At 37.8% G+C, this 24,859-nt stretch overlaps 1 protein-coding gene and 1 pseudogene across 1 annotated transcript; both read right to left on the bottom strand.

Annotated features, from left to right (window-relative positions):
* Positions 1-9,512: 9,512 nt before the first annotated feature.
* LOC132057649 (uncharacterized) lies at positions 9,513-10,327 on the bottom strand. Its single transcript, XM_059450270.1, has 2 exons — positions 10,018-10,327; positions 9,513-9,883 (listed from the first exon to the last, which is right to left on the bottom strand). The coding sequence occupies exons 1-2, from the start codon at positions 10,325-10,327 to the stop codon at positions 9,513-9,515; spliced, it is 681 nt and encodes a 226-aa protein (XP_059306253.1).
* Positions 10,328-11,507: 1,180 nt separating this feature from the next.
* LOC132057648 (ABC transporter C family member 10-like) lies at positions 11,508-22,880 on the bottom strand (annotated as a pseudogene).
* Between the last annotated feature and the right edge of the window lie 1,979 nt (positions 22,881-24,859).

Here is a 24,859-nt window from a genome sequence, read left to right as displayed (position 1 = left end):
CTTCTTCATTTCAAGAAATCCATCAACCCATTTTCTTCCTCTATTAACACACATATTCAACCCATTTTCTTCCTCTATTAACAAACACGCATTCAACTCATTTCTTCCTCCATTAACAAACACACATTCAACCCATTTTCTTCCTCCTTAACACACACATTCAATTTAATCATCAATCATAAAGAGCTTATTTTCAAGAAACATTCAACCCATTTTCCTCCTCCATTAACACACACATTCAATTTCATCATAACCCACCTTCTTTTTCTTCATTTCAGGCCGCCCCCCCTCCCCCAAACCAAACTCGAGATTCTACAATTTCTTCATTTTCCTGTTGTTGTTGCTACTGCAACCCCCCCCCCCCCCCAACCCGCTGCTCTTGCCCCACTCATTTGAAGAAATTGCCATTGACACCCATTTGAAGGATAAACTGTGCAATTTCTTCCTTTCTGGGCTATGTTCAATCATGGATTGGAATTTAACAACAATGAAAATTGTTGTTTATAAAATTTCATGGGAATTGTCCAACCCGCTCCTCTTGCCATTTGTTAAATTTCATGAAAATTCATGGGGTGGAATTTAACAATAATGTAGAAATTGCAAGAACTGCCCATGATTTCACGAATCGCTATGTTCAATCATGGCGGCGGCGGTGTTGTGGCGGCGGCATTGGGGGTAGTTGAGGAGAAAGAAGAAGAAAGAAAAATAAATTGCAATTAGTAGCTTTAACAATTGAAATGTGGAAGAAAGGGAGGGTGGGGGTGGGTGAAAGGATAAAATATAAATAAATTTTTAAAAATAAATTTTTATTAAAATATAAAAACTATTTTTACTGCTTTCACTCGCTATTAATTTTTTTTTGTTCCACGTCAGTCAAAAAAGGTATAAAAATACAGAAAAAATAAGGCCAAGGGGGTAATAGGTCGCCCGTAAAGATTGGGTGCGTCATAATTAATCTGAGTATACGTTGGTTTTTTTTTTTTTTTTTTTTTGTATTTTCCCAAGGATGTAACACCTAAATTAATGGTCAAAAACATTAGTTACATTGTTTCTGAAAATACAGTATTTTGGAATGGTCAGCTCCGAGTAGTCTTTTCTCTCTTCTTATTCAAAACACACTCATTGTTTTTAGTACCTTAAAACAATAAAGGGAAAGAAAAAGTAAGCTTATTTTTCCCTCTTTCCACTTTATCTTCGCTACTCCCCAAACAAAGCAAGAAATTTATTCAATTCATAGGCTTATAGCTCGAAGCATCTGCATGTGAAGAGCAAAAAAGATCCAATTCTATAATAATAAGAACAGAGTGATTGGTTTCAACTCTGATGGCACAGACAACAAAACTTGTATACTGTAATTCATGAACTAAGTAGTGAAGGTAAGTAATGGAGTTATTCAAGCACTCTAATGAGTAATATATCCAAAGAATTCATATAGATATACACTTAGGAGGGATCTGTAACGAGATAGATATTGTGGGGTTGGATCAAACTTAAGTGTCATAGTGATTTATGGGAGACATTGTTCACTTCCATAAGTTCCCCGGCTGATGTTCGTCCGGTTATATTTCTGTCTGTCATTCAGTAACAATTTGATAATAGCAGGATTTCAGGCTTCGTTTTCATATTGTTGGCAGAAAATTATTCATATTGTCATGTTTACTAGTTGAGTCTTCCCACAGAAATTATGTAATTTGCTTGCTTTGAACTCAGAATCTGATATGATTAAATTGTATGGTTCAATCTTTTAAGATTCTTGAATCCATTGTCATTTTAAAACTTATGGGTTCACGCCTACAGTGGCGGATCCAAGATTTTCATTCAGGGTGTTTAGAAAAAAAAAGAAAAGCAAAATATACACTGTAATTTTTTACCAAGGGTGTTCAAAAGTTAATATATGCACATAAACACAGAAAATTTACCCTATATATACACTATAATTTTTTGCCAAGGGTGTTCGGGTGAACACCCTGGACTACACGTAGATCCGCCCCTGCACGCCTACTACTTAATGCAATTTTAATAAATTTTTATACATCAATTTGTGCTCCGCGTCAAAAGTTAGAGGTTCAATTGAACCCCCACTTTTGAGGCTGCATACGCTCCTGCCTGCACTGGTTTTGAATGGAAAAAACAAGAGACGTGTTTAAGGAAAGACCATAGGACAAAGCCATCCCAATAAATTCTGCAAAAGAATAATAGCCTGTTGTCAGAAGATCTGTTCTGTTTAACATTAGGCGAAAATAAAGGAACAATAATATAGAATTCTTTATCTAGTCCCAAGAGTAATATTAATTCATGGCATACCTGAACTGAAAGTTCCAGCGGGAAGCAAAACCATGCAAAGTGTTGAGGATGCAAGAACAATTGCAGTGATAGTTTCCAGTCGTTGAATCAACCACTCATTTGCTGCAAAATTGTTGAAGAACGGGCTGGCATTTGTATCAATTAGCTTCAAAGTCTTCATAAAAAATTTGTCTTCCTCTTTGAATGCCCTTATAGTCACAGCTCCAACAATAGATTCAGCAAGATGGTTGGCCACAAATGATTTGGTAGTACCATTGATCCGCATCAACTCTTTTGCAGATGATGTTATCTCTAAGTGTTCAAACCAGTATTTTAGTAAAAACCAGTTTCTGTTTAAAAAAGGAAAAACCAAAAACAATGTTAAGAACATAATGTAGATGAAACAGAAATTTCTGAGCCCACAAATTTCTTGTGTGTCCTTGAGAAATTTAATCCCCTCATAGTTGCCAAGGTTAATGGATTAATTTCTCCCAGGATAGAACGGAAAACTATTTTGCAATAGCGGCAATGCAAATTGCAGAACTTCAACGAACTCAAAGAGGCAGCAAATGACACACTGGACACATATGTTTTTGCTTCGGAAAAAATTATGCAGAAGAAAGAGGGGAGTATAAAACGCAAAATTTCAGTAAGTAAAAAGCGAGGCGAAGCATCGAATCCGTAGCCGTAGCCGAAGCCGAAGCCGAGACGATGGCGGTGCGAGAGGAGTCCCTCTTCTCAATACTTTAAGGGGTCGTTTGGTAGAAGGTCTAAGCTGGGATATCCCAGCACTAATTTTTGTACCATGTTTGGTACAAGATAATTTTTATACCATGTTTGGTAGAAGGTATAAATTTATACCTTGTACCAAACATGGTACAAAAATTAGTGCAATGATATCCCGACTATACCTTCTTATCCCAACATCTTTACGGATTATTTTACACCATCTTTTAGATGGTATAAAATAATCCCAATAGATAAGATAAATTAGTCCCGGGATTATAATCCCGGGATAATTTCGACTATCTACCAAACGACCCCTAAGAGCTAGAAGAAGTGTTTCTCTATATAAGCACATACATATCACTTTCCACCACCAATGTGGGAGAATGCTCACTTGGAAAAGTTACATTTCCAAAATTTCAACTTCCCTCCAATTTTGTTTTCCTCCATTTCTCAGTTCACACTTCATCTTTAAAGCTCACTACTTGATGACTTTAAATCCCAACAATCCCCCACACGAATGGGGAATGGCTATATCATGAGAACATGCATGGAAAAACTTGTGTGATTTGCAAGCAAGGATTAATCGCATCTGGATAAGTAGGTTTCCCTTTGAACTTTCCATAATGAACACATGTCGGATATACTCGATCAATCAGTAGATTTGATATCTTTGAACCGTCGAACTTTGGTGTATACCTAGACAACCACATGTCACACAATCAACCCTTTAACCGTCTTTGGTTCTCATTGTTGTGTTCGTTTCAACCATGAACCGCGCTTGGTCTCGTAAGTGCGTAGAGAATTGGCCTTACAGAATTCTCCTTGAAGCGGCTTACACTTCACACTTACATAGGTGATTCCTAAACGTGTAATCCTTTAGAAACACTATTTGATATACCCTATATCAAACTTAGAAACCATTAAAAAGCCTTAATGCTTTATCCTTGGTACTGAACATTGTCTTCATCATGAGAATGGACCAAAAATTTGTTTGACAATGTTGAACCGTCAATCATAACTTTGTTTGATCTCCTTGATCCTAGATCTTGGGATCTCCAGTCTTCTAGGTAGATGTTACACCTCGAAAATTTCCCGTTAACGTACTGTGAATAGACTAACGAAGGGCACGACGTATACGATGTTTTGATAAGTAAGAAATAGCATTTGATGATCATAATCGAGACTTCAAAGACATTTGAGGTGAGGGAAGAAAGTTGTCAAGGAAAGCCAGGGATATGTTGTGTGTCAGGCAAGATTTACGAGTATCGAATTAATGATGGCTTAATGATGTTTTGGAGAAGAGTTATAATGTCCCTTAGATTGTTAATGAGGTGTTAAACAAGTGTTAAGAAGGTTCCATAAGGATTGGAGATCAAAGAGTCGACGAAAAAGAGTTCGGAAAAAGCTGGGCATTATACGGCCAAACATACTGGCCGTATGTTCAATCGTATATCCTGCCCAGAATGGCAACTCCACTGGACCAAATATACGGCCATACATACGGTCCATATAATTTATACGGACCGTATATTAGTCCGTATGTCCGAGTCGGGTCAAATTTTTTAAGTTGATATAAGGACCCTCTCTCATTTAATTCATTTCATTTTTCACCCCACACTTCAAGAACACTAGAGAACTCTCTACTCTCTTCATCCACAAGAACCCAAGAGAAATCTATGATCAACTTCATCAAACCAACAAAATCAAGTGTAAGAAACTCATTGAAGTTCATCTAAGCCAAGAAATTCCAATGGAAGTAAACTAGGGTTTTGGTGCAAGAAGAGTATTTCCACTCAAGGCTTATTTTTCCATTATCTAAGGTGATTTTTATGATCATTCCATGTTTTTTAAGGTAATGAGAGGTTGAAAGACTTGGATTGTAGAAGAAAATAGAAAATGGGTCATGAATGTAAGAATAGTGACATTTTGAGTAGTAGTTTGGAATGAGTCATGAATATTGATATGTTGTGATTGTAAGTATGTTATCAATGACATTTAGAACATGGGATAAGCATTATATGTGAGAGAACGTAATAGTGAACTATGACCATGATTATGGAGGAATTGAAGTGAAATTGTGAAATATGGATAATGTAGATGAATGATGGTTGTTGCCTATAATATTGTGAATGTTGTTATGGATGTTTGGGAGTCGATATGTGAGATGAGGAAAGTAGTATAAACAAAGGAAATGCTGCCCAATTTTCCCTAGCTTTAGTAAGCACGTTCTTATAATCGATTAGCTAATATTAATACGAACTTTCTTGAAGGTAGAAACGCGAGCATCGAAGAAGGACAATCAAGCGATAGAATTGTTTAACGAAAGAGGCATGACTCTTATGGCATGAATCCTCCTATTCTCCCATAATCTTTCTAAATAAAGGAAACTATGAGTCCGTGACTGTAACGAGCTATATATGTATAAGCTAAAGAAAAGAGATACGATACGAGCATGACAATGTTGATGATGAGTTTAAGTACAAAGAATCTTAAAGTGGGGTACGATGTCCATGAGGTTAATGATCCTAAGTATAGTTCCATTGATGCTTTTCCTTGTGTGCACTCACCTTAAAATGTTAGTCCCTTCAAGGTGAGATATGACGATTATGATCACTCCATAATGTAATCGGGGGTTTACGACCTTATGTCACCCCGACATAGCCATAGTTGCCTTCAAGTTCTAATGTATGTTTTGATGATAAATGTATAATGATGCTAAGTTATGATAAGGTCATGATATGCCTATGAGATGTATAATAATGATAAGTCTATGATGTGCACGATGATACAATTCCACCTTGCCTAACTGGCCGGACATGTCACCGCGAAGGCGGGCTGCTTGTGATTCCACCGTACCTAAATGGCCGGACATGTCACCGCTAAGGCGGTACGCTTTATGATTCCACCACGCCTAGAAGACCGGACATGATCACCACTAGGTGGGCGGCATATGATGGTTACCGGACGCGATGATATATATATATATATATATATATATATATATATATATATATATATATATATATATATATATATATATATATATGATACGATGATGTATGCGCTATGGTAATACATGTAATATGCTTATGTATGATATATGTATGAAATGTATCCACACTTAAAAGTTACGCAGGTTATATCTTCATCCTATGTCTTATGATTTCTCTATTATGTTCATTTCATTCATGCCTTACATACTCAGTACAATGTTCGTACTGACGTCCATTTTCTTTGGATGCTGTGTTCATACCCACAGGTAGACAGGGAGGTGATCCAGACTCGTAGGAGCTACTAGTAGACTTTGAGAGCACCCCATTATTCCGGAGGTGCCATTGATTTATTCTTTTGTGTATATATATGTTTTGGGCATGACGGGGTCCCGTCCCGTCTACATGTCTAGTACTCTAATAGAGGCTCGTAGATACGTATGTGTGGGTAGTATGATCTCACGATGTCCTTATTGTATGTATATTATTTTGACAGCGGAAGGGCTTATGTATATAAAGGTAATTATGTTCAAAGTGAAAAATGGTTTCCCCTATGATTTGAGTATAAGATTAATGAATGAACGCTTGATGTTTACGATGGGTTATGGGACGAGCGGTGCTCGGTGGTTAGCCTCGGGTACCCGTCATGGCCCCTAGTCGGGTCGTGACAGTAGAGTTACCGCCATGTTAACTTGTCCTCAGCCATAGTCTCATTCCCTTTGATGATTTCTCAACCGCCTCTCTAGCTAGGCCTTTTGTAAGTGGATCTGACACATTTATCCTTTGACCTTACATAGTCAATTGTGATTATTCCACTAGAGAGTAGTTGTCTAACGGTATTATGTCTTCGTCATATGTGACGAGATTTGCTATTATACATAATGCTCCCAGCCCTTCCTATTGTCGTTTGACTATTGCAATGTATGCATATAGGTGCCAAAGGTTTGGGCCAAAATGGAATATCTTTCAAGAAATTTCGGAGCCATTCGGCTTCTTCACCGGCTTTGTCTAAAGCTATGAACTCAGACTCTATCGTAGAGTGGGCAATACATGTTTGTTTGGATGATTTCCAAGACACTGCTCCTCCACCAATGATAAAAACGTATCCACTTGTGAACTTAGTTTCAACTGATCCGGTGATTCAATTTGCATCACAATATCCTTCTATTACTGCCGGATACGAATTGTAGTGCAAAGCCAAGTCTTGTGTGTATTGTAAATATCCCAAAACTCGTTTCATTGCCATCCAATGAGTTTGGTCTGGATTACTTGTGTATCGACTTAATTTACTTATCGCACAAACTATATCTGGCCGTGTACAATTCATGATGTACATCAAACCTCCCAATACTCGAGCATACTCCACTTGAGACTTGCTTTGACTTTTATTTCTAACAAAATTATGGTTTAAGTCAATTGGAGTTCGTGCTACCTTGAAGTCTAAATGTTTGAACTTTTCAAGTACCATTTTGATGTAATGAGATTGAGACAATGCTAGACCTTGAGGAGTCTTATGGATTTTAATTCCTAGAATTAAATCAGCAACTCCTAGGTCTTTCATATCAAACTTGCTAGCAAGAATACGCTTAGTAGCATTAATGTCGGCAATGTCATTACTTATTATTAACATGTCATCAACGTACAAGGAAACAATGACCACATGATTTGGAGTGTTATTAATGTAGACACATTTATCACACTCATTAATCTTAAATCCATTTAACAACATTGTTTGATCAAATATCGCATGTCATTGTTTCGGTGCTTGTTTAATTCCATAGAGTGACTTAACAAGTCAACAAGTCTTGCCTTATACTTGTCAATAGTGCCATCATCTTTCATTTTTCTTTTGAAAATCCATTTGGAATTGAAAGGTTTGTTTCCGGGAGGAAGATCAACCAACTCCCAAGTATGGTTGCTTAAAATGGATTCAATTTCACTATTAACTGCCTTTTTCCAATATTGTGCTTCTGAAGAAGACACTGCTTCCTTAAAAGTTTGAGGCTCTTTTTCTACTAAGAATGTCAAAAAGTCTGGACCAAAGGAAGTAGATGTTCTTTGACGTTTGCTACGTCTTGGGTTCTCCTCATTAGGAGTACTTTCCTTTGTCTCTTCCAGAGGTCATTTAGATCTTTCGCTAGATGGCTCACATTTCTCTTTATACGGATAAATGTTTTTATAAAATTCTGCATTATCTGATTCCATTACCGTATTAACATGAATGTCGGGATTTTCTGATTTGTGAACCATAAACCGATATGCTTTGCTATTGGTGGCATGTCCTATGAAAACACAATCTACGGTTTTCGGTCCTATTTTCACCCTTTTAGGTTTAGGAACTTGTACCTTAGCAAGACAACCCCACACTTTGAAGTATTTCAAGCTGGAATTTCTTCCTTTCCATCTCTCATATGGAATGGATTGTGTTTTGCTATGGGGAACTCGATTAAGTATTTTATTAGCCGTAAGAATAGCTTCCCCCCACAAGTTTTAGGGTAAACCAGAACTTAACAGTAAGGCATTCGTCATCTCCTTTAATGTTCTATTTTTTCTTTCTGCAATCTCACTTGATTATGGAGAGTACGGGGCAGTTGTTTGCTGAATAATGCCATATTCCAAACAAATTTCTTCAAAAGGAGATTCATATTCGCCGCCCCTATCACTCCTTATCATTTTAATCTTTTTGTTAAGTTGAGTCTCAACTTCACTTTTGTATTGCCTGAAAGCTTCAATTGCTTCATCTTTACTATTAAGTAAATAAAAATAGCAATAACGAGTGTTATCGTCAATGAAAGTAATGAAATACTTCTTTCCACCGCGAGATGGAGTTGACTTTATGTCACATATATTTGTGTGAATTAAGTTTAAAGGATTTGAATTCCTTTCAATTGACTTGTAAGGATGTTTAGCATACTTAGCTTCCACACAAATTCGACATTTTAAGTTATCGCATTCAAATTTAGGCAATACATCCAAATTAATCATTTTTTGCAAGGTTTTATAATTGACATGTCTTAAACGGTAATGCCATAAATCATTTGCCTCAAGTAAGTAAGACGAAGCTGAAATTTTATTATTATCAATGACCATTACATTCAGTTTGAAAAAGCCCTCTGTAAGGTAACCTTTTCCTATGTACATCTCGTTCTTACTTATTACAACTTCGTCTGAAACATAAACACACTTAAAACCGTTCTTCACTAGAAGTCCGGTAGGGACTAAATTTTCCTAATTTCAGAAACATGACAGACGTTGTTGAGAGTCACCACATTGCCAGAAGTCATTTTTAGAAATATCTTTCCATAACCTTCAATCTTGGCCGTTGCAGAATTTCCCATAAAAATGGTCTCTTCGAGTCCGGCGGGAGCATATGAAGCGAATGCTTCTCTAACAGCACAAATGTGGCGAGTGGCGCCAAAATCGATCCACCACTCTTTAGGATTTCCCATGAGGTTGCACTCAGACAACATAGCGCACAAGTCATCAACTTTCTCATTTGTTTTAATCATATTAGCTTGACCCTTTTTCTTTTCCTTCTTCGGAGCACGACGATTTGCTGTTTTGTGTCTGATTTTTCCATAATTGTGGCAGTTTCCCTTGAATCTCTTCTTGTCGGGATAGTTCCTTGGTCCTGACGCCTTTTTCCTTTTTTTTAGGATTAGTTGGAGCAGTTTCAACAATATGTGCTCCCCCTATTGCTAATCTCCCATTGGCCTTCTTTTCTGCTGCATGGTTATCTTCCTCGATTCTCAACCGAATAATGAGATCTTCTAGCGTCATCTCCTTTCGTTTGTATTTCAAGTAATTTTTGAAGTCCTTCCATAAAGGAGGAAACTTCTCTATTATTGTCGCAACTTGAAACGCGCCACTAATCACCAAACCTACAATAAATAGTATGTAAGAAATAGCACACTTAATACTTTCGGCAGAAGTATTAATTAAAATTATACCTTCATCCAGGAGATTGTGGATGATATAACCAGCAACTCTTGAACTTGAGTAACAACAGACTTGCCATCTACCATTTTGTAGTCCAGGAACTTGACGGCTATAAACTTCTTTAATCTATCATCCTCAGTTTTATATTTCTTTTCCAACGCATCAGATAGTTCTTTCGAAGTTCCCACATTACTATAGACGTTGTAAAGATCACCCTTCAGTCCGCTAAGTATATAGTTCTTACACAAAAAATCCGAGTGCTTCCAAGCCTCAATCACAATGAAGCGTTCATTTTCAGGAGTTGATTCGGGTAGAACCGGAACTTCTTCCTTAATGAACATTTGTCGGCTTAAATTCATTAAATAAAAGAACATCTTTTTTGCCATCGTTTGAAATCAATCCCGGTGAATTTTTTCGAAGCTTCTCTACGGAGCTGTCGTGCTGGCGCAAGACGACTAGAGAAGGCAACATTGCTTGTAGAGCCAAACGTGGGGGTTGGTGTGATAATAGCAGTAGCATTCAGATTTGGAGTTTGGTCTCCCATTTCTGTTGACAAACACAAACAGAATTAAATAAAATCGGTGAAGGTTTTATATCTTCAAACCGAAAGCCAAACGTCAATAAATCAGTGAAGTTTTTATATTTTCGAACTGAAAGCCAAACGTTAATTACTCGATGAAGTTTTTATATTCTTCAAATCGAGTGGACAAATGAGTAGAAAGTTACGAAAACATTAATTTCAAAAGCAAAGTAGAAAATTCGAAGATTTTAGTCTCCAATACAAATTGAACACAAAAGATTAAACAATAAGTTAGATTTCTTAAGCTTGTTATCTCTAAGTGTTCAAACCAGTATTTTAGTAAAAACTAGTTTCTGTTTAAAAAAGGAAAAACCAGAAACAATGTTAAGAACAGAATGTAGATAAAACAGAAATTTCTGAGCCCACAAGTTTCTTGTGTGTCCTTAAGAAATCTAATCTCCTCATAGTTGCCAAGGTTAATTGATTAATTTCTCCCTGGATAGAACGGAAAACTATTCTGCAATAGCGGCAATGTAAATTGCAGAACTTCGGCGAACTCAAAGTGAGGCAGCAAATCACACACTGGACACTTACTTTTTTGCTTTGGAAAAAAATATGCAGAATGCAGAACAAAGAGGGGAGTGTAAAACGCAAAATTTCAAGAGTAAAACTGAGGCAAAGCCTTGAAATTTATAGCCATTGAAAAAGTGCAAAGGCAGCAGTTCGGGAAGAAGGTGACTGTTTGATCAGCAGTTAAGACCATTGGGAAAATATTAATTTATTCCGCGAATTCATTAAATAATGCGCGAATTAATATTAGGAAAAGGAAAATTAAATAATGAAATGGAAAATAAAATTTGGTCCAAAAAGGTTATCAATTAGATCATTTGACCGAGACCAAAGCCAAGCGTCAACGACAGCGAGAGGGGAGTCCCTCTTCTCAACTTTTTAAGAGCTAGAAGAAGTGTTTCTCTATATAAGCACATACATATTACTTTCCACCACCAATGTGGGAGAATGCTCACTTGAAAAAGTTACATTTCCAAAATTTCAACTTCCCTCCAATTTTGTTTCCCTGTATTTCCCAGTTCACACTTCATCTTTAAAGCTCATTACTTGGTAACTTTAAATCCCAACAGATGCAGAGTAGTATTTCTGCCAAGAGTAAGAGCAAAAGTTTTAATGTCTCAATTTATCAGTTACTGATGGCACATAAGAGAATAGTGTTGGAGAGAATTAAACTTTTAAAATCCTACAACGTTTGCCATAGAATCTCCACAGCATGGGTGTACAAAGGATGTTGAGGTAAATAAAGCAGCCAAGTCTTACCTGCAACTGAATAGCAAGATAAACCATTGGGATGGAGATAACTAGAACTGGCCAAGTAACAATAGCTACCACTGTAAGATTAGAATAGAAGTTTGTGGTAGATCCAAAAGCGAAAATCAAGTTAAAAGGAATATCAAGATCAACTATAGTCAAATCTGATGAGACCTGCATCCACGAGTTTGGGATACTGGAGAGGTAGAAAAAATGGTTAGGTCCATAAACACCTTAATATCAATGTTGTAGCTTGTTTTTTCAATGTTCATGTTTGAGATATTTACCCGGCTTAATTGTCACGACCCAACTCCATAGGCCGCGACACGTGCCCTAGTTGGACACTCATACGTACCTTAACCTAAATTAGCAAAATATTACAAATAAGCAGAAATAATAATTTAACAAGGACAAGTGGGCATGCCGCACGAAGGCCGATAAGGCCGTCACAAAACATAGATAAACTCTAAACGTACGCAAATCTCACGAAACATATACGAACCCACACGCGCATGTCTACGGACCTCTGCGTAACCAAACATAATCATATGACGGGACGGGGCCCCGTCGTACCCCGAAATAAATATGTACAAATGCAACGTAAAATTTTTATACCAAAACACGGGCCCGGACAAAGGAGCACTTCAACCACCGAGCAAACAACCTAGGCGGCGAATCGGCAAATCGGACGTATGTACTGCGTGGCACGAAACGCGACCCCGAAGAAAGGGGTCGATACGAAAAATGTACTGAATATGTAAAGCAGAGACTGTAATAAATAAGACTAAAATCAGAACAGAATGTACGGAAAACAAACGAGATGCATAGGGAATCAAAAATGCGTATCAGAAATCATAAGTAATGCATGCAGAAAACATATGCAAAGCCGGCCCCGCTATGGGACTCGGTGAACAGAACAGAGGCGCCCCCGTCTCCGGCGCCAAAACACATCATACTTCAGAGTAGGGAATATCTCCAACACAAATCATAACATACCAAGTGGCCACATCAGAACATAATCAACAGATATCAGCATAAGCGTACATGGCACATCATACACCGTAACCCATGCACGTATATACCTGCCCCCTCACACCGGGGCGCGGCGAACAATGCAGAGACACGCGAGAACATATCCTGGCCCGGCTCGGTGGGAAACATCGAGGCATCCACGAGTGGAGTAGTGAGAAACTAAATGCAATAAAATACCATAAAAATTTCCGGAGACTCGATGAGGCATATCGAATAACGAATCAAGTCAATGAAATCGGAGTCGAGTCATAGTACGTACCTTTCGGACATCACGGCGGATTATGTCAAAACGTAACTTTCAGAGTCGAAGTACATATCAAAACATTTCATAGGGCTTGATGGAATATTTAAAATGATTTTAGTTTAGTAGTTAAAACATTCCTTGAAAGCCGCTCGAAGACAAATCGTAAATACAAAAGAGTAAAATCAGAAATAGGGGGCCCACCTCGGGTCAAATGAGGTGGCGTACTTAAATCATACACATTAGACTCCGCAAGGTTATCTATGAAGGTTTCAAAGCGTTTCAAAATCGTTTGCGAAAGATACGAAGGTTTAGGCACTTTTATATCCAAAAACAAGCATTATGGTTCAATTGCGCTGAATGAATAGTTCTTAAAATCAAACTCAAATTTCTAGGAGCAGAATTGTTTCCAAAGTTCCGTTTTCGGCCTAATAGGTTTAGGACGTGCCAAATAAAGAGTTGGTAAGCTTTACATACCTTTCTTGTCCTTTACGCTTGCCAAGACTCCAATCCCGTTTCGTCAAAAATCTGCAAATGGTCATATTGACCAGTTACTATTCATGAGACTCAGAAATTCTATTCTTGACCAATACTTGTCTATAAAAATTTCCGGCAGACTTCCCCTATAAATACACCACCCCGAGAATTAAACTCGGCCAATTACATTAACACAATACCAACCAAACATTCTAACAACATTACCATTCAATTCAAAATGTATCATAATGCCAATAACTCTTATCCAAATATTTCAACAACATTCCAAATGTTCAATTCAACTTCATATATTCAAACTAACATCAATACTTACATGTTCAAGTAGTAATCCGCGGCCATTCAAATACGATTTAAGAACGTTCCAAGTGATCCATACAATATTCAAGACAACTCAACACTAAGTCACCTTACCCAAAATTCATCAACCACATTAAGGACAACAACAACACATTTCCTCCTTCCAAATTCATAAACTACATCAACAAACCATACCTTAACATCATTATTCTTACAAATTCAAGAACTACATTAAAGCCATATTAATTCTTAAATCAGCCCACACGGTTTCAACTTCAACTTGGGATCATTAAACTTCATTTTTACATCATATAAAGCATGACGACAACAACCAAAACACCAAATAACATTACCTCATTTCATGCACACCAAGCAGCCCCTATTCGGCCACTCCACAACATACAACATTCCATGAGTTTCATTCATTTTCTACACATCACAACAACACATAAACATGTTGAATTCAATTACTCACCACTCCTACACAACACACACATATGCACGGCCAAAAGTCATCATCCACGGTCCAACTTCAACATCTATATCTTCATGTTTTTCATTCATTTCTACGTACTACAACATCAACAAATCATGCATAACACATAAAAGAGACTTGGAACTTACCTTCTTCCTTCTACTTGTTCATACGGCCATGGTGAAGTTTCACAAGAATAAGAACTTTGCTCAATTCAACAACTACCTCATGTTACTTAGCACCTTCCAAAGAGTGGAAAACATGGAAGAAAATAATTTTTTTGATCAACTCTCTCTTGTCTTGCTCGGCTAGGAGCCATGGCCGAATGGCTTGGTTGGCTTTCTCTCCAAGCTTCTCAATTTTTCTAGAGATGGAAATGATGAGAACCTTGATGAATTAATTCATCCAATACTACATATATTAGCCTTCCATGTGGCCATGGCCCACACCTTATGTGGCCGGCCACATGGCTAAATTTTTCATGAAATTTCAACTTTCAACAAGTTCACTTTTGGCCCCAAATTTTTCATAATGTGTCCAACTTTCCTTAATCCGCTTTTAGCCCCAAGTTCCATAATTTTCTCATGCCGACAAAATCATAACAATTCATGTTTTGAAATAAATCGTGGTTACATAAAATCTTTACTTCATATCCCTAATCCTCTTGTCCTTAACTTTCCGCAACTAGTCGAATGTCCCGACGTACAAAAGTGCGGGATATAACATCCTTCCCCCTTTAGAACATTCGTCCTCGAATGTTCAATTTTATCTCTTATAAGCATCTCGCAAGGTCTTATAAGCATCTCGGGGGGGGGGGGGGGGGCTACCACTTATTCCTCCTTCTCCACTTTCTCTTCAGTTATTCAAGTCCTTACTTCTCCGCTATTATTCTGCCATAGCACCTTAACACACATCACATCTTCGGCACGCAACCTGCTTACCCCACGAGTAATGCAACGAGGTCCAATACATTCCGAGTTGAACTTTTCCTTCCTTTTCTTACTTTTTATCTCAGGGCTTGCTATCATTGGCAAATAATTCCGCTACCTACATCTTACTTTTAATCCCGCACCGCAGTGTTATCTTTCACATTGCCTCCGTAATTTGCTTGTCACTCCACTTAGTCGTATTCATTCTTTTCTGTAAGCGTTCACCTCTTAAGGTCGTATCATTTAAGACCTTCCGCAATTTACTCCCGGTACTGTCTCAATTACCCTCCTACTTCAACCTCCTTTGCCAGCTCTCGGATCTTATTGACTCGCATTGGCTAGAAGCTTAACCGTAGCCCCCGGCACCCTAGCCAGGATGTCGTAAGGTCGATTATCTCTATTTTACATTGCTTCCTTCGCCCTCGCTTCCCCCTTTAGGGGCGTACTTAGTATAATTCCCGATTATACTTTGCCCTATGCCTAAGTTTCTAGTTTCAATCCGGCGGTATTTTGGTTCTGATGTTCTGGTCCTCTGACCTTCCACCTACTTGTTTTCTTTCCTTTCCAACTACCATTGCATTCAAACTTTCCAAACTTAACCCGTGGTAAAACAACATCAACTTGTCTTATAACATTGGTGCCACTTGTACTAGTTCCCACTTAAGCTTTGCTACCCTGTCCGCTTAAGGCCTTTTCTATACCGCCCTGGGAGTTGCCGGGATACACATATCTGCTGATATAATCATATATGGGACACACACCTACGCAGACACGTAGTCGCTATCGTCTCACTTGCATAATATTTCCAAACACTGCTCGAACTCACCTCAATTCCAAAATCGTGACACATCTCCTTCTTCCTTACCGGTCTAATTTGCCTTGTTCTACGTGACCTCTTAAAATCTTCGTCTACTCAGTATATTCCAAGTCCCTTTAGACTACTCCAGCTTCCCATTTGCTTCTTTGGCTGAAGTTGTAAAATTTTCCGAAACTTCCCAGGGGGTCACCCATCCTGAAACTTCCCTTACTCCAGCACGCTTAACTTCGGAATTCCGGTGGAATACGAGGCTTTAATGCTAGTCGAACAGCGTCCACCACGCTGCATGACCTTCGGTACACAGTCTGAGGTAGATTGAAGCCTTATCAGACTTCTTAGGCGCTCTCGTAGCACAATTACTATTTTGCCCCTGTACTCTTGTCCTAACCATGCGACTACTTCTCCTAGCCATAAACTCGTCATAATTTATTCATGCCTATTAATTCAGTCGGTACCTTAATATAATACTCTATCAAGATTTGCCAACCTCCTTTAACTCATTTCTCGATGTCACAATCCCTTTTCGAATTCTTTTTACCATATCGTTACCGACCTCCTGATTACCATGACCGCCAATTCCGTAGTTGAATTTATTTTTTTATTTTTTTTGGGTCCACCGTACTTGCAACTTAGTCATATCCCTACCTCATTCTTTACTATGAACACGATCTTTCACGACATATTACAATCCTACCTCATTCTCGTTTTATTCCCCGGGAGAATTTCATATATATACGTTTCACATATCTCCGACTATCGCAAAACCTCGTACAATCCGTCTTAGAATTTTACACGTCCGTTACGCCTTTTCGCTTACTTTTCCTCTTCAAAAATTTTGGCTCTACATTTCTCGTACTCCGCACCTTATTTGACATATACCATTCGTGCCCTTACTTACCTGCGTGCTTTATAATCTCCAATATCGTCAATCGCTTCCCTTTGTCGATGTCGCTCTTCTGCTGAAATCAAAAGTTAGTGCGAGGAATCTCATTTCCTATGACTTGGCTCTATCGCACGATCTAAGATAGAAACAAGGTCATTGATTCCTAAATGCCCCGCAGCCTCCTGTTTATAAATGTGGCCGGCTTCATACCATAAACAGGACCCTGCCGAACACGGTCTGTAGACATTCCGAGGACCTAACCGCTCTGATACCACTTTTGTCACGACCCAACTCCGTAGGCCGCGACACGTGCCCTAGTTGGACACTCATACGTACCTTAACCTAAATTAGCAAAATATTACAAATAAGCGAAATAATAATTTAACAAGGACAAGTGGGCATGCGCACGAAGGCCGATAAGGCCGTCACAAAACATAGATAAACTCTAAACGTACGCAAATCTCACGAAACATATACGAACCCACACCGCATGTCTACGTACCTCACGTAACCAAACATAATCATATGACGGGACGGGGCCCCGTCGTACCCCGAATAATATGTACAAATGCAACGAAAAATTTTTATACCAAAACACGGGCCCCCGGACAAAGGAGCACTTCAACCGGTTGAGCAAACAACCTAGGCGGCGAATCGGCAAATCGGATGTACGTACCGCGCGGCACGAAACGCGCGACCCCGAAGAAAGGGGGTCAGTACGAAAAATGTACTGAATATGTAAAGCAGAGACTGTAATAAATAAGACTAAAATCGAAACGAAATGTACGGAAAACAAACGAGATGCATAGGGAATCAAAAATGCGTATCAGAAATCATAAGTAATGCATGCGAGAAAACATATGCAAAGCCGGCCCCGCTATGGGACTCGGTGAACGAACGAGAGGCGCCCGTCTCTCGGCGCCAAAACACATCATACTTCGAGTGTTTTATCTCCAACACAAATCATAACATACCAAGTGGCCACATATATATATATCACGGATATCGACATAAGCGTACATGGCACATCATACACCGTAACCCATGCACGTATATACCCGCCCTCACACCGGGGCGCGGCGAACAATGCAGAGACATACGCTTGAGAACATATCCTGGCCCGGGCTCAGTGGGGGAAACATTGAGGCATCCACGAGTGGAGTAGTGAGAAACTAAATGCAATAAAATACCATAAAAATTTCCAGAGACTCAATGAGGCATATCGAATAACGAATCAAGTCAATGAAATCGGACTGAGTCATAGTACGTACCTTTCGGACATCACGGCGGATTATGTCAAACAGAACTTTCAGAGTCGAAGTACATATCAAAACATTTCATAGGGCTTGATGGAATATTTAAAATGATTTTAGTTTAGTAGTTAAAACATTCCTTGAAAGCCGCTCGAAGACAAATCGTAAATACAAAAGAGTAAAATCGAGAGTTAGGGGGCCCACCTCGGGTCAAATGAGGTGGCGTACTTAAATCATACACATTAGACTCCGCAAGGTTATCTATGAAGGTTTCAAAGCGTTTCAAAATCGTTTGCGAAAGATACGAAGGTTTAGGCACTTTTATATCCAAAAACAAGCATTATGGTTCAATTAACGAATGAATAGTTCTTAAAATCAAACTCAAATTTCTAGGAGCAGAATTGTTTCCAAAGTTCCGTTTTCGGCCTAATAGGTTTAGGACGTGCCAAATAAAAAGTTGGTAAGCTTTACATACCTTTCTTGTCCTTCGCACTTGTCAAAACTTCAATCCCGTTTCGTCAAAAATCTGCAAATGGTCACTTTGACCAATTACTATTCACGAGACTTAGAAATTCTATTCTTGACCAATACTTGTCTATAAAAATTCCGGCAAAGACTCTCCCTATAAATACACCACCCCGAGAATTAAACTCGCCAATTACATTAACACAATACCAACCAAACATTCTAACAACATTACCATTCAATTCAAAATGTATCATAATGCCAATAACTCTTATCCAAATATTTCAACAACATTCCAAATGTTCAATTCAACTTCATATACTCAAACTAACATCAATACTTACATGTTCAAGTAGTAATCCGCGGCCATTCAAATACGATTTAAGAACGTTCCAAGTGATCCATACAATATTCAAAACAACTCAAGCACTAGGTCACTTCTTACCCAAAATTCATCAACCACACTAAGGACAACAACAACACATTTTCTCCTTCCGAATTCATAAACTACATCAACAAACCATACCTTAACATCATTATTCTTACAAATTCAAGAACTACATTAAAGCCATATTAATTCTTAAATCAGCCCACACGGTTTTAACTTCAACTTGGGATCATTAAACTTCATTTTTACATCATATAAAGCATGACGACAACAACCAAAACACCAAATAACATTACCTCATTTCATGCACACCAAGCAGCCCCTATTCGGCCACTCCACAACATACAACATTCCATGAGTTTCATTCATTTTCTACACATCACAACAACACATAAACATGTTGAATTCAATTACTCACCACTCCTACACAACACACACATATGCACGGCCAAAAGTCATCATCCACGGTCCAACTTCAACATCTATATCTTCATGTTTTTCATTCATTTCTACGTACTACAACATCAACAAATCATGCATAACACATAAAAGAGACTTGGAACTTACCTTCTTCCTTCTACTTGTTCATACGGCCATGGTGAAGTTTCACAAGAATAAGAACTTTGCTCAATTCAACAACTACCTCATGTTACTTAGCACCTTCCAAAGAGTGGAAAACATGGAAGAAAATAATTTTTTGATCAACTCTCTCTTGTCTTGCTCGGCTAGGAGCCATGGCCGAATGGCTTGGTTGGCTTTCTCTCCAAGCTTCTCAATTTTTCTAGAGATGGAAATGATGAGAACCTTGATAAATTAATTCATCCAATACTACATATATTAACCTTCCATGTGTCCATGGCCCACACCTTATGTGGCCGGCCACATGGCTAAATTTTTCATGAAATTTCAACTTTCAACAAGTTCACTTTTGGCCCCAAATTTTTCATAATGTGTCCAACTTTCCTTAATCCGCTTTTAGCCCCAAGTTCCATAATTTTCTCATGCCGACAAAATCATAACAATTCATGTTTTGAAATAAATCGTGGTTACAGTCTTTACTTCATATCCCGGAATCCTCTTGTCCTTAACTTTCCGCAACTAGTCCGGAATGTCCCGACGTACAAAAGTGCGGGATATAACATTAATATCCTTCCCAAAGGAGTAGAGTCATAAAATGACATAGGAGCACGGAATAGAGAATCTAATAACTGTGAGAACAAGGACTTTGATGATTGCAAACCCATAAAAACCGTTGATAGAGATCGAGAGAGCAAAAACAGCATCGATACAACTCCCATTAGCAAGTAAGCTCCAATCAGTCTCAAAGAGCTAACTTGGGGATTATCAACATTTGTAGCCATCCATAAGTCCTGTGTTATCTGACCAACCCCAAATTTTATGTGCGAGAGTACAACCATAGCAAAGAAGTGGTACCCTTTGTTCTGATTTAGGTATTGAACATAAGGCTTAAATCCATTGTCTCCGACTTCTCTCTATTCTAGCTTAATCAACTGATCACCTCCAGAGGCTATAGAATTTTTGCCAGTACCAGCCTTGCGAAGTTCACTTGTATGAGATTCACATCTTAGTGAAGTAACCTCTGCAACCTTTTCGCAGTCTCCTTGTGTGCATCAACCAAGTCCTGAAATGCTTTGCTCGAGGCCAATAACTGATGACATGGAGCTGCATGTAAAATTTCTCCTTCTGACATTAACTGTGTATAAAAGCAGACATATGTAAGGCCGTTTCGTGTGAATATAATCTTCAGCTTCAAAAGTTAACAGTGATTTTATAGAAAATATATCAGGAGTTCAAGAGCTTACATCTTTTTTCTCCTTAAAAAAAAATTCATCGAAAATGAAGTTCATCAAGAAATACTAACCAGAACCATAACAAAAGCAGGAAGAAAATCAACTTAGTGTGTCACAAGAAAGACGATTTTCCCTAAGAGAGCTCTCATGACGTATTCCTGCAAAAGACCAGTCCTAACTTGGGCTTCCAGATCAGAAGAAGTGATATGAAGCATAAAACTGTCAACAACATTTCTCACATTGATATTCTACTTGCAGTATGTAAATCTATGGCACTGAATGGATCATCCAAGAGATATATATCAGCATTCTGATACAGTGCACGAGCAAGTTGAATTCACTGTTTTTGACCACCACTAAGATTAACTCCTCTTTCACCTATTTCAGTGAGATCACCATAAGGTAGCAACTCCAAGTCTTTTAACAGTGAACACTTCTCCAAAGTTTGCTGGTATCTCCGGCTGTCCAGTGGAGAACCAAACAAAATATTTTCTCGTATTGTCCCCGTCTGAATCCATGCTGACTGAGAGACATAGGAAATTCTTCCATAAACTTGAACCTACGGAACAAGGAGAATCTGTAGATCAGTTGGGATTGGAATTATATACTTAAATCTGCATGAAGTGAAGTAAAATTGTGAACGTGCCTAGAACTAAAACTTCAAGAACCTGCTCGTCACTTCCTACCAAGCAAGAAAAGATGTAAGTAACTAATACAACTTACAGTTCCTTGGATACTTGGAAGCTCTCCAAGAATTGCAGCCAGAGGAGTTGACTTTCCTGAGCCCACCTCCCGACATATAGCAATTTTCTGACCGGGTCTAACCTATAAATTAATATTTCTAAGTGTAGGTCGCGATGGTTTCTCTTCTCATGAGAGATTAGCTGATTTCATAAGTATGGCATGATCTGTATATCCAAATTTGTGCTTCTGCTTAACATTGTATTTTCCAGCTCGGGGGCCTCAAGGAACTTAACAATTCTCGCAAAGGAAACCTTGGCTTTAATCACCACACCAATAAGGTCAGAAATGTCGCGTACTGGACTCTGAACCAGACGTTAAGTTGCTACAAAGGTGAAAACGTGGCTTGCATAGAGTGGAACATCTAGGAAATAACAAGCCCCAAATGTTGCAGCGGAGAACAAGTCAGGTGATGACCCGTAAAGGAAGGAATTATATCCATTAGTCAACTGAACAGCTGAATAACATTTTTCTTCTACTTGCCTCAAATTTTCTAAGACCTTCTTAAAATGAGCTTTCCATGCATATAATTTTAGAACTTTCATATTGACAAGAGCCTTTGAGATAGGCTTGAGCCTATCATCTTGTGCAACCATTAGCTTGGATATTACACAGCACAGTGAGTATAATCACTACCAAGAATGCAAAAGTTGCAAGTCCAACTGTGCGAAGGAGAATGATGAGTGCAGAGCATTGTCGTCCAGGTCTGATGTAGCCACAAAGAAAACTCTCCAACTCAATAAGCATCCACAGTTACGTAGTTCATTATCTCACCACTAGAATGCATCAGCTTGGCAGCATTAGATAATCTCATTTGCTTCTTACAAAGACCTCACTTTTAAGCCAATGAGTCTGCTCCTGAAGTACCATTGCCTTTGTGACAAGGATTCAAAGTTCTTTGACATAAACAGAAGAATGGCCAATAGAAACCCCTCATTTTTAAAAACCGCATCTCCTTCAGCAACGTTAATGAATGCATTGAGAAGAAGAGGACCAGCAGATAGAGTAGCTATTTTTAGTAGCCCGAAGAATAGAGACACAATGAGCTCCTTCCAGTGACATAATTCTACTGTCTTCAAAATGGACGGCTGGGAAAAGGGATCAATTTGTTTCTGTTTGTTCAGTAGCTCCTCAAATATCTATCTATATATATATAAAAGGAGGCAATAGGCCCGGTGACGTGGCACACTCACAAGCTAGAATTGCTATTTATCTTTTTTCCTATTTTTTTGCCATTTTCTCACATTTTCCAATTAAATAAATATTCATTTTCCCCTATCAAAAATGAAGCCTAAACAGTTGCACCTCTTCATCAGCAACTAATACGAATGGTTACCAATAGTAATGGCCTGCATTTAAAATCTGTTAGATTAAAAAAAAAACAGTTACAGTTCCACATTAATTCCCTTTTCCTATTAAGATCTATTTTCAGTCACAAAAAACTTCTCCCCAACAAATCTTCTTATTCCCTCAGCATCTTCTCTCAAATTCTTTGCCATCCACAACTATCTTCCAAAATTTCACAGCAACAACGGCGACGCCAATTCTGGAGCCAAGAATAGCGATGGCGATTGGGGTTGTGCAAAACAGAGTTATGGCGGGAAGCCAGAGATCAATACGAATAAGATGACGAAACAAGAGCAAAGGGGACTTATAAAAGTTAGTTACAATATTACATAGAAGTTGCAAAATTCTACATCCTTGTCTTATTAAATTATCACTTTCATCTCACTTTTTGTTACCCATCTCAGTCCATAATCTCACTTTTTGTTACCCAGATTATAAAAGAGGCACCACCAAGAAGTTCAAAGTTCAAAAATTCTTCTGTTATAGAATAATAATTGTTTCTATGAATTAAAATATCAATATTGTTTTTTATTATTTTAATTAATTCACCGAATTTGAAGATATGATGTATGCTGATTGACTTAGTTTTGGAGTATGAAACATTGTTACCGAGAAATATTTGATGAAAGTTTGAGTATTTGTTAGTAATATTGTAAAGTTTGCTTTGACTTTGAAAAAAAGTTGTTTCATCATGTTGAAGTTTATTCACTACGATTTTGCCAGTCATGTCATCTATCATTTACCAAAACGCCAAACAACTTCTTAAAACCCCCTTCATGGATTTAGGTATTAAGTTTTGTGCATTTTTGGTTAATTTGTTATCTTTTGGATGTATAGAAATATTAAGAAACTTCGTTTAATAGTTGTTAAAAAATTTGATTGTTGCGAGAAAATTCATCGAATGCTTTTGACAGTTATGCTCTTGATTTTTAATTGTCTCATCGTGATCACTTTCGAAATTTTAATTTCGGTAAATGTTATGGTTTTATTTGCCTATTTTTAGTTATTAAAAATTTAAGTTTCGAAAAGTACATTTATGGTATTGTTATGTTATAAACTTGTGTGCTTCCATTATTTCTAGGAAAACAGTGAAAGATATTCTAATTTTACTAAAACCTGTTGTTTTGTTATTTTAATATTAGAGTATTAGAAAAATATCATTTCATATAAATTGTTGAAGTTATTAAATTGGTATCAGTATGGTGTTATTTCAGATATCTTTTTGGTATCATTATGTTGTTGAGGAAATGTTGTGAGGCTTTTTTGTGATATTGTTCCCTTCAATCTACCAAATGTGTATGCCCTCTTTTGTAAGATTTTTAATATTTCTGTTATTTACTAAACAATTTTATTTTTTAGATACTTGAAGAAATGCTATCACTATAATCAGCTACTAGCCTGTCAAAGGGAATCAAAGATGGGTCGAGAATTTACAATCTCAAATTTTCTTCTTCATAACCCATGCTTCAAAAGTGAAGAATTCAATGAATAATGACAGTGGAAGAGAAATCGCTCAAATAGTCCGAGGACATGAGCAAGAAATTGGTGACAATTGAAGAACATGAAACCCTCTTAGACCTTAGAAGGAAAAGAGTAAGCGATTGACATTATGGACATAGCAACGATCCAGAACTGGGAGGACATTAAGCAAAAAGCTTGTTAAATAAATATTCTTATAACTAATTAGTTATATTCATAAAGTTAACTAAACGCATTGAAAACCTTTGGTTTTACCTCTAATATTACTCTTTTTATCCCATTACCGTGTGAAAATAAAATTGAAACTTGAGTTTATATTTAGATTTTTAGTATGAAAAATGTATATGTTCGTTTTACTAATTGTTAGTTCATGCGTTAATAAAATCATTATCTTCTAAAGATATTAAGTAAACATAGTGTTG

Source organism: Lycium ferocissimum, chromosome 5 (assembly GCF_029784015.1).
Source record: "Lycium ferocissimum isolate CSIRO_LF1 chromosome 5, AGI_CSIRO_Lferr_CH_V1, whole genome shotgun sequence".
NCBI classification, from domain to species: Eukaryota; Viridiplantae; Streptophyta; class Magnoliopsida; order Solanales; family Solanaceae; genus Lycium; species Lycium ferocissimum.
This window is presented reverse-complemented; position numbering and strand designations above follow the sequence as displayed.